The sequence below is a fragment of the Leiobunum rupestre genome, chromosome 1 (genome assembly GCF_980474605.1).
Source record: "Leiobunum rupestre chromosome 1, qqLeiRupe1.1.hap1, whole genome shotgun sequence".
In the NCBI taxonomy this organism is placed as follows: Eukaryota; Metazoa; Arthropoda; class Arachnida; order Opiliones; family Sclerosomatidae; genus Leiobunum; species Leiobunum rupestre.
Genome location: NC_143384.1, coordinates 77,534,244 through 77,546,103, shown reverse-complemented (window position 1 = coordinate 77,546,103; position 11,860 = coordinate 77,534,244). Strand labels below are relative to the sequence as shown.

The following is an 11,860-nucleotide window of genomic DNA, read 5'->3' as shown; positions in this document are numbered from 1 at the left end:
TTGTAAGACCTAAAGTCCATTTTAAAGCGTATTAAGATTCCTGATTGTACTTAATAAAAATATCTAATATTTCCCAAACATATATGGTTTTTAAGTAAACTGACAATAACAAAATTTACTCAATTCTAAATCATCGGTGCAATTCCCTTGACTAAGATAACGGTCAATCCTACTAATCCCTCCTGACACAGTCCATTGGCCATTGAACTGCCTTAAGGTACTTTCGATTATTCCACTTGAAGGGCTTACGACCACCTTGACAAGCACTTCCGGAATAGACGCTGATGTGAGGTAGGAAGTGGGAGCTGCTTTTAAAACGCGTCCTTCTAAAATCTTCTCCAAAGAAAGTTTCTGACACTCGGTATTTTCTTCAAGCCAATAGTTCAAAAGTTTGACTAATCCTAAGCACGCTTCAACCACTAAACTATCGGTAACGGAAACACTGCTTAGGATTTGACAATTGCACCAGTGTTTCGGGATACTAGCTTGCTCGCACGTTCGTGATTCAGGGATTTCAGCGAATAAGCTAGTCCCCAATCCACTCCCGCTGTAGTTTTTGCTAATTCCACTCAGCAAATCTACATGGTGCTCTAGAGTTTCGTGAACATCGTAAGGCGTTGTTAATCGGTGTTTATTAAGCCGCAAATTATCGGCGAATGTAGGATGATTTCGAAGAAACCAATCGGGAATGCTGATGAACATAAATGGCCAGTTTTCTTCCAACTTTCCCAAGTACGTATTTCGGATTGGCCCGAAACGAATTCCGTGGTCGCTGAAGAAAAAAATCAAGGTATTATTCAGCGAACCTCGTTGATTCAGTGTGTTTAGCAAATTGAAGCTGGGGACATCAGCGTACGTTGCCTCATTCAAATGATCATGAGTTAGCCTCGTCATAAACACAAACGCGAAAAATGGTCTCGACTCCAAGGTATTTAAAATATTCATCGTGTAATCGTAGTAAGCTTCCGTCTCCATCTTGTGTCCGAAACAATAGCCTCGACTTCTTTTCCTTTTCCACTGGGAATTCTCAACCGCTAAAGCGAAAGGCCTCGGGTAGTAGTCGGTGGGTGGCTTCTTGAAACCGTTTTTCAAGAAATTGAAAATGGTGAAAGTTGGAAGGTCTTCAATGAGTATGGTTCTGTAACCCAATTGGGAATAGCGTTTCCAAATCAGATCGGCATCATCGTAGAACTGAGAAGTGCGTTCGGGTAAATGGACGACGGGTTTTCCAATTAACAAAGCGTACAAGTTGGGGAAGGTGTTGTCGGCGACTTTGTTATATCCAGAGAGTTCAATCAATTTTAAATCTCGCAATAATTTTTTGGTTTTCTTGAAATGTCGCTGGAAATTCAACTTACTAATGGAATCGATTCCAATGAATAACACGTTTAGTTTATCAGCGGGACTTTTTACGGACTGTTCTTGTTTCAAACATCGATCTTCCACTTCCTTTTTTAAATAAACTAACGGAATGTAATCTTCGAATCCTTTTCTCGGCCAAAAGAAACAGTGTAATTGTACCGCGTCTTCGTTGATGGGCTCACCGAATTGAAAATCTAACCATTTAGGACTCATCTCTACCATGTCGTCTGGAGAGTTCCCATTTGGGTCGGTATTAGGATCCCTCGCGCGTCGTATCCATCGATATTTGCATCTGGGCACGATGGAGTGGTAGAAACGACGAATGACGTCATGGTTTAATGTTAAGACGTTTTTCGTGACTTTAATTGGCGACGGTGCTCTCTTGCAACTATAAGGAGACCGTTTTCTGAAAAATCGTTTAATGGACTGGTGAAACGGATCTATTTTCGGCATCCGGCATCCGCTAGTCTCAACAAGGTAGTTCCGTTCGCCATCCACTTTGGTATTGGTCCACAGGCTGGTGTCGCTTTCTCGGTAGGAGCCTATGACGAAGAACACCACCGCGAAACAGAGAAAACACGTGAAGGTGACCTTTGTGAACGTCCATCTTTTTATTTTCTTTCTAAAACGATAGGGAATCGTCAGGAACGATTCAAAAATATAAAGGGAGTATAAAGTAAGACATCCGATATTGGATCAACGACATTTATGTTTTTGGCGGTAGGAGCGCTTTTTGACAATAATAATCAGCTAGGATAATACCCAATTCACAACCTTAGGCAAAAGTTACCTAGCGACTTTTTATGCCATAATTCAGGTGGCCGGGTTACATCGCGTAGAAGGGTGGTGGCCAGACATTCATACCTCAACAAGGTTTTTTAGAAAGGGGAAACTGAAGAACTCAGTGGAAAACACCTTTAACCAGTGAGGAGACAACTTGCAAACTTAACGTAGGAGTAGAGGTCGGCGGAAAGAATAAATTAACCTCCAAAAATTCGATTAACCTTAAAAATTTTGGTTAACTGTTTTTTAAACAACGATTTAACATGCAAAAATAATCGGTTTTTTCGTATATTTCTGGATAATTTGCGGTTATGAATAAAAATAAATAATTGGATAATTTCTTATTCAAACGCCTTAGTAGTTTTCACCCATTGCCTTAAGCTGGGATCGAACCCGGCTCCTCTTGCTAGTGAAAGTGCTAACCACTCCGCAACACTACTTTTAGATTGAAAGGGTTACACCATGTTCAAAAGGGAAGAACCAAGTGCCTCTCTAGCCTGCCCAAGGACATAAAACAGAGATAAAATGGAGGAATTCAGGATAAATTATCGGTTGGCAGGATATAACGAAATTAACGCTAGGGGCAAAAAACGCGCCAAATTAAAATAATTGGGATTTTTAATTGAAATAATTATTGAATAATTGCTAGTGATTTTCAGAATAATAGACCGAACAAACATTTCCCCCCTTGCCTCCCCCCAAATGACGTCCAGATTGGAAATCGTCTAGCTGGTGGAACCATTTAAGAGTACGGTCTTCTTGAGTGCGCCGATATTCGAAAATAAATTTTTTCCATCCCAGACCTTTCAAATAAATCCTCATGTTTCAATACAAAATATCAAAATTTCTACATCGAAGTAAGTTTAAGCAGCATAAACTAGAAATATTTCAAATTTAAAGGGTTCTAGATTTTGATACCTATAAAGTACTGTTCAAATGTCTATTCCACTTGTAGTAGAATTTTTCTTTATTATTTTAAAGGGGAAATAATGAAGAAACAATTAAGGTATGCCAGAAGTACGGTAAGAAAGGCTAAATAAATTGTCAAACAATAGAGAGAAATATCTACCTGACTTCCATTTCGAGTAAAATGACACTGTAAATGAGGAAATTGACGAAACGTAAACAATAAAACGTACTTTGATCCAACGTACTTTTGCAAACTGAAATTCCACGTAAGAGTTTTAAATAACCAAAGCAGAAAATATGACGTTAATCAAAACAACGAATTGATCACGTTGCTGTACCGGTAAATCTTATTTTAAAAGTAACATTACTACCAGAAGTGTGACAACGGAAATAAAATGGCATATTTTATTGTTTATAACGGACACATTTGTAACTGTACCGTCCACTGAACATATTTACTTTTTTTTTAAATATTAAGTATTTCAGGCAATTGTAAGATTGGTCTTACTTGTTGAAATATATTTATTTGAAGTGATTAAATTTTAATTTAAGAATGTTTTAAAAAGCACCGGTACACTGCGCAAAGGCAGATATTTGCCAAATTTCGATTTTCCAATATTTCGTAAAATATTCGTACATGTAATAGAGTTATATCACATTTTGTATTTGAAGCTGAAAATTTGCTTACGAAAACTAAGTTTTTTAATTAAATATAAACCTCTTATAATTAATAATAATTTAATGTGTTAGGCGCTCTCAATAACAATAAAATTTGTGAATATAATTAAAACCAAATTAACTTGATAAAATAAAACAATGGCAATAAAACCCACTTATAAACGTCAGAGAAACTTAACTAAAAATTCGTGTGCAAAAGCATTTTTACCGCGAAAAAACTGGCAGAGATGATTTAAATTGCTTACTTGGTCTTATTACATTCATACTGAAGTCGTAATATACTCTTTTTTCTTCCACATAGTTGTACAACAACTTTGGGTTTTATATAATAGCAGATTAATTTAATAAAATTATGACCATATTTGGGAACCTGGTTCAATCCAAAAGAACTCTATGACCCTTTAACATTACTATCAACTAGTATGTCTAAAAATAATTGTTTTATTATTAACCATATATGTTCAGTAATTAATTCCTGGAAAATAGAATAAATATAAGTAAAAACATCAGCTTTAAAGGCATGTACACGTTAAAAGATAAAGTTTGAGGTAACAGTTTACATCATGTTAATGAATAGTGCTGAGTCTGGAAGAACTAATTTAGTAGGTAAGATATATTTGGTAAGGGCTTGCCTTTTTTCGCTCTCCTTTACTGTAGAAGAAGATGCCATAAAGTTCAAGTTATATACCCTAACTATTAGAACAAATCGCCCCGACGGAGAGCGTTAACTTTTAAGATTCTGTTTAAGCCTAGGCTGGTTTTTAGTAGGCCGAAAACCCATCGACACCAAAATATTGTCAGACCTCCCGGGGATTTTTGGCGTTCATCCTCACCGTCGTGGCGTTTTTATCCTAGTGAAAACCAGCCCTTAGGCATAAGGGAAATTTATTTCCATCAACGGTCACCGTCGGGGCATTTTTACCATAGTGAAAGCCATCCCTTAGGGCTACCGGGATTTTTTTGCGTCAAAGGCGAGGGGTAAGACAGTCTCAGATAATCTGTAAACCGAGTTCCAACATTTAGCACTGTTCAAGGTACATATTTTCAAGAGTTCGCGAGTTCCATTTAGCACTGTCAAAGGTACGGCAGTGTACATCGAGTTCGCAGAGTGTCTTACCCCTCGGCCAAAGGTCACCGCCGTGGCGGTTTTTAGCCACAGTGAATACATTTTCTGGGTCACTGTCGTTGAGTTTTTGCACTGGTGAAAATTATTATTTAAATGGTTTTTACACTTGACAGAATCTTTTGCTGTTTAAAATTTGGACCAAAGCGCAAATATTAAATTAATTAAAGTGGGGCTAGTAAGGGAATCGCATTAAGAAATAAGTAAAACAAATTATGTATGATTGCATATTATTTTACGGTTGGAGACAACCAAAAGGTACATTGATATTTTGGGCTGGCTTACCCAAGACCAAACAATTCAACCGTCAGCTACAACCTTTAAGAAGATGACGTTCACCTTTGGTTTGTTTTTCACTCCTGCAGGGGTGCACAAATGAGCAACTAGATAATCAAGTATTGATTAGCCAGCTGATTATAATCAAGTCGACCTCCACATTGAAAATTTTCCGCCCTGTTTCAAACGGGTATCATTAGATAGCAAAATAAAAACCTTTAAACATTTCATGTTTAAACCTCATCCTTCAATTGGGAATTTTGGCACTCCTGGTGCCTGTATTTATGAAAACTAACTTCATGGTACATTGTAACCCGGCCACCTGAATTAATGGCTTTAAAAGTCGCTTGAAGACTTAGGCCTAAAGTGGTGCCTTGGGTATTAGCCTAGCTGATTATTACTATTATTAATCCCCCCTCCCGTAAAATTACGAGCACTTACCTGTTACTAAGAGATTTAGGTCCCTTCCATAAACTGAAACCTTGTACCTGGAAGGGAGTAACAGGTGGAGGGGCAACCCTTCATGCTGGCCAACTAAGGCTCTGCTTCTTCCTTAAGCTAAGGTGTGTGGTATCGTGCTGAGGGCTGAGTGGTACCGGGGAAGCGAAAATACGGTATCGTGAACGATCCCCTCGGGGCACCAGGCGAGACCCCGTTGTATTTTAGCCGCTCGGACTTTCCTCTTTTCTCGTGGGACCAAAATGGAAACACAAAAAACAAACAAAAAAAACAAAAACCGGGCAAGGGTTTGAAAGAACCCGGCCTTAAGCAAGGGGAGGGTTCGAAAGGACCCAACCCAAAGCAAGGGGAGGGTTCGAAAGAACCCAACCCAAAGCAAGGGGAGGGTTCGAAAGAACCCAACCCAAAGCAGGGGGAGGGTTCGAAAGGACCCGACCCAAAGCAAGGGGCGGGTTCATCTTCTGATGTTCTTAACCTTAAGGAGGGACTTACCCCTACAGGAACCCGGCCTAGCCTTCAAGGGTCTGCCTCTGGCAAGAACCAGTCGGTGAAGCAAGGGTTCAAGGGGGATAAGCCCCTCAATAAAACTCAAAAGCGGAATCGACGCCGCAGGGAAAAATTGATGCAGGAGGAGGTCTCTGGTAAGGACGACCCCCCACCATCACTTCCAAAACGTTCTAGGGAAAATGACTCCCCCGATTCCCAGTCTCAGGTTTCAAAAAAGGTGAAGTCTCACGACCAAACCTATAGTGAAACCTTAAGCTCCACAAAGATGGCCATCGTTAAAGAAGGCTATCCTGTGAAGACCATCTCTGCAGAGGAAATGGGCTCCATTCAGCGTGAGATTCTGAAGCGGATAGATGGGTTACCCTCGGGAGACCCTCTACCTCGTTTTGGGAACTTTCAGCTGGTTGGGGGCGCCATTCACTACCTCTGTAGGGATCGGTTTACAGCAGATTGGTTGGTGGGTGGAATTGACCAGAAGGAATTGCCCAGGTAGCACGAGCACGTGTATATTAGGTTGATATTTAGTATTCATCGTTTATATTCCGTGTTGAGTAAAATATATACGTCGTTTCAACGTTATACGTTAGTATAAAAGACACTTATTCAGTCATGTGTTTCACTACACGTGTTTCCTACGTATAGATATGGTGATTATATCACTAGATTGGCAGTCAGGTAGTTTTTTCGTATATAAATAGTAGATAAATAACTAGGTTGGAAAAGTGTTAAGCTTTACGTTGAGCTTACGTAGATATATGCCTAATTTACACGTGCTCCTGCCATACCGGATATATTTGCAAAATATATCAGTATAGATTGGTAATTGAGGTTTCAAAAAGTGGACAAATAACCAGAGGCGTAGACAAGTGAATGGTTCCTTTTAATAACCCTCCCTTGGGCGAATCTTTGACTATGCAAAATTTTTATCACCTTCCTTACACCCTCTTAACTTTCACCAGGTATAGGGACTTGGCAGTGCTACGTCACAGTTTTTTTTTTCAATAGTTTTTATCGTGGGGAGAAAAATATGACCACAATGGCGGCCATGGCCAAAGGTACGGAGTGCCAAGTCTCTATTTATAAGTGTTAAATTATGCTTACTTACCGATTATACAATGCGCTTATTAAGTTTAAACTACATTAAATCATACGGTATTAAGCTAGTATTTGGCTTGTAGTAAGGAGTTATTTTTCGTGTATTTAGCGGTTAAATTTCATGCTTTAAGAGATAATTTTGAGTACATTAATTTGCTATTTTGCGTGGATTAATTGGTTATTTTTCACGTAGTTAGGGATATTTGCCGTGCATTAATAAGTTACTGTCGTGCATTAATTCTTTATTTTGCGTGAACTAATTCGTTATTTTGCCTGAACTTATTGGTTATTTTCCTTGTATTAAGCGATATTTTCCGTGTATTAATAGGTTATTTGGGGTAAATTCTGTTGTTAGTTTTCGTGTATTAAGCGGATATTTGGCATACAATAAGACGTTATTTTTCGAGTAATAAGCACTTATTTTGCGTGCATGAAGAAATTACTTCGAAAACATTAATCTATTATTTTGCGTGCATTAAGCTTTTTTCGTGTATATAAAGCGGTTCTTTATTAATGGCGTACTGTTTTCCGAAGGATTGTTTGACTTTCAAACGCTGAAAAGGTCTCCATTTCAAGATTTCAAAAGCGATTTATAAATATATTTTTTAAAACTTCTTTTCTGAGGTCTATTCATTAATTTAATATAATTAACTATAAGTATATCTTAAATTTTAATATACAATTTCATGGCGTATGTACTCCACATACATTTTGTTAGATAATTGGGCAGAATTATAGAGAATGGAGATATATTGAAGAAATACTGCATTGAAGAGGTAGTAGTTGTGTTTTAAACATATGTTTTTGATATTCATTAAACTAGTTTTTACCCTCTTATGCATTCTAGTCCTGAAGAGAATGAAAGTTAAGATATGCGCTATTGATAAAATTATTTATCAGTATAACACATAATCAATAAATGTATTGTATCCCAAAAACTTTATTATATCTAGTATTAGACGAAAACTCATCGTGAAATGTGTACCTTTTCATCACATAATTAAACAAATTAAACAATTAATTAATGCACGCAAAAATACAAATAAATGCATGAAAAATAATCAATAAATGCATGAAAAATAATCAATAAATGCACGCAAAATAGCCAATTAATGCACCCAAAATAGCCAACTAAATTGCACAAAAACCAACTAATTAATGCACGCAAAATAACTAATGTATGCACGCAAAATAACCAATGACTGCACACAAAATAACCAATTAATGTACACAAAATAACCAATTAATGCAACCAAAATAGGCAACTAATGCACAGAAACGAACTTATTATTGCACACAAAATAACCAATGAATTCACACAAAATAACCAATAAATGTACATACAATATACAATAAATAACCGATTGACCAACCAAAATAAAAGATTGAAACACCAAAAAAATTGCAATTAATATACGCGAAGTAATACCTGAATTCACGAAAGCTAACCGCTAAATACACCAAAAAAATAACTCCTTAATACACCCAAAATCGCTGATTATTACGGTATAATTTAAATAAAAAACACGGTTATTGTTTTCAAACTTAATGATCTTTGAACTTAATAGGTGCTTTTTTTATCTAAAAGTACGCGTAATTTCACACTTAAGAACTACGTGGTGAAACACGTGCTAACTGGTGACATGATCAACATATACCAAACGTGTTTCTTATACGTTTTAAAAACCTCGTTAAAACACGTAATATGTACGTAATTGTGCTACCTGGGTGGTCTCCGGGGGGTCACGGCTTTTAGTAATGAAGGCTGCTGACCTACCGAAGCCCTTCAAGGTGGCCTTCCGCACCAAGGACATCTACACAAAGGATGGCACTGTCCTCCTTCCTAGACTCAGGACCTACAACAACGGGCTAAATACGCAATGTTGGAAGGTCGTAAATGAAGCCGATGAGCCGACTGCCATCCGCTGGATCTTCCAGGTGGATGGAGAGTCGGTTAAGGCTATCAAGGAGGCAGGACACCGAGCCTTAACGGGCCTGGACAGTGGTATATTTAAGATACTTCATGAACCTGACCCGACAGCTCCGGTGGATCCTGTAAAGGAGGATGGAAGATGAGGCTCTGGCTGGCGGGGACTCAGGAGAGGACATTCCTATGGATGATACTCTCGCAGAGGACACCGACGAAAATAAAGAGGTTGTACCACTAGAGGGTGCAACAGGGGGGCAGGCTAGGGATTCAAGTCGGACCGGTGGGTGTGTTGGGGTCTACACAACCACCACTGTGTCTGAATAGACATCTAAGGCCGGCCACCGATCTCACCTTAACCAAGATGAGTGTAAAGGTGCTGCAAATTAATTTGCACCATTGCAAGGCAGCCACTGCAGTTCTCTGTAGGAGGTTCGCAAAGGAGAGCTTCGACGTCGCTCTCATACAGGAGCCATGGACTGCCAATGGAAAGATACTTGGTCTCGAAAATGCAGGTAATATATTCTATGATTAAAACTCTGCTACACCCAGGGCTTGTGCATTGATACGCAAGGGCATTCATTCCCTTCCACTCTCAATGTACACCTCCAGGGATATTGCCACGGTAAAACTCATCACGGATGGTGGTGGGGAGGTTACTATGGCATCGGCATACCTACCGTACGACGATGCTCCCCCCCTCGCAGGGGATGGCCAGATTGGTCAACTACTGTTCGGGGAGGAATCTGGTCATCGGTTGCGATGCTAATGCTCACCACGAAATATGGGGCAGCTCAGACTGCAACCAGCATGGTAACGACTTAATGGAATATCTGGTTAGTACCAGACTTCACATTCTAAATAGGAACAATGTACCAACTTTTGTTACCTCTAACAGAAGTGAGGTCATTGATCTCACACTGTGTACAGCAAATGTTGCAGATAAAATCAAGAACTGGCATGTGTCTAAAGAACCGTCTTTGTCGGATCACAGACACATTTCCTTTAATATTCTGGTCAAACCTGTATGGGCTTGCACCGCTATTCGTAACCCTAGGGGCACAGATTGGTCTAGTTACAGGGAAGACTTAAGCTTCTTCCTTAAGGGTGATAAGCCACGGCTGTCATCGGTGTTGGATTTCGATTTGGCTGTTGATCGCGTTCAACAGTGCATTATCAACTCCTATCACCGCAATTGTCCGGCAAAGCCTGCCAACCGGCCAAGGCTAGTGCCTTGGTGGAACAACGAGATTGGCAGGCTGCGCAAATAAACTCGTGGGCCTTTCAATAGGGCAAAGAAGGGGGGTGATTGGGATGCCTATAAACGCACCTTCACCACCTACTACAAATCTATATGCGATGCCAAGAAGGTTTCGTGGAACAAATTGGGAAGATTGGGCAGTGGCGAATAAGGTCGTCACGCATTCTCGACTTATGTGGGCTATAAAGTCATTTAAACCCTATAAGTCCCCAGGACCGGATGGGATATTTCCTATCCTTTTACAGGAGGGCAGTGATATTCTTTGCCCTCTGCTGCGGATAATCTACAGGTCTTGTATTGCTCTAGGGCATTTACCTAGCACCTGGAAGCTGTCTCAAGCAATCTTCATACCCAAGCCTGGTAAATCTGATTACCTGGAAGCTAAGGCTTTTAGGCCAATTAGTCTTACCTCTTTTCTCCTAAAAATTATGGAGAAAATGGTGTACAACTATATTAGAGAGGAGGTTCTTTGTAACTCTCCTCTGTTGGCTGCCCAGCATGCCTATCAGAAAGGCAGGTCTACTGAGACCGCTCTGCATGGTATCAGCAGCTGCCTGGAAAAAGCAATTGAGCACAAGGAAATTGCGCTAGCAGTTTTTCTTGATATTGAGGGAGCCTTTGATAAGGTTTCAAGCTCAGTTATACTTACGGCTGCGAAAAGATTTGGTATCAGTGACACATTATGCCTTTGGATCCAATCTATGTTAACTGACCGGAAAGTGACATCCTCCTTGCTGGGTGACTCCCTTATGGTCTCCACCAGTCGTGGTTGCCCACAGGGGGAGGGGGGTTCTCTCTCCCCTTCTTTGGTGCCTGGTGGTGGATGAGCTTGTTCGGAGGTTAAACAGGGGAGGATGCCGCAGTTTCGGTTACGCTGATGATATTGCTTTCATCATTACTGGGAAATTCCCGTTAACAGTGAAGGACGTAATGAGGAGGGCTCTAGTATCAGTTGAGGGCTGGTGCAGGGAGGTCTACCTCGTGGTTAATCCTAATAAAACTGTCATGGTTCATTTTACTCGTACAAGGATAAAAGGCATGTTCCAGGGTATTCCTCTATCTGGAAAGGACCTAGTGGAGAGCACCGAGGTGAAGTACCTCGGGGTCATCCTGGATAGCAAGCTAACATGGAAGCCATACCCTGACCATATAGTCAAGAAGGGCAAAATGTTATTTTGGAGAACTAGAAGTGCAGTTAGCAAGACCTGGGGCTTAAGTCCCAGGGCTGTGTACTGGCTGTACACCATGATCATCAGACCTATCCTGTCTTATGCAGCTGTGGTCTGGTGGCCAAGGGTTACTTTAAGGACTGTTCAGTTTTGATCTGCGCACTCTGCAAAGGCTGGCTTGGGTCGGCATTACAGGAGCCATGAGAACAGCCCCAAGCGCTTCTCAGGAAATACTCCTGAATTTACTTCCTCTCCACCTTTTTCTTGAGGAAGCTACCCTTTTAGGTGCCAATAGGCTTAACCAAAATGGC

The 11,860-nt window shown here is 40.1% G+C and overlaps 1 protein-coding gene across 1 annotated transcript; it reads right to left on the bottom strand.

Moving 5' to 3' along the window:
- Positions 1-54: 54 nt before the first annotated feature.
- Positions 55-5,432, bottom strand: LOC149966693 (uncharacterized). The gene is made up of 2 exons (XM_090167581.1): positions 5,428-5,432; positions 55-1,984 (listed from the first exon to the last, which is right to left on the bottom strand). Exons 1-2 carry the CDS (start codon positions 5,430-5,432, stop codon positions 91-93), a joined length of 1,899 nt encoding a protein of 632 aa, XP_090023707.1. The 3' UTR covers positions 55-90.
- Between the last annotated feature and the right edge of the window lie 6,428 nt (positions 5,433-11,860).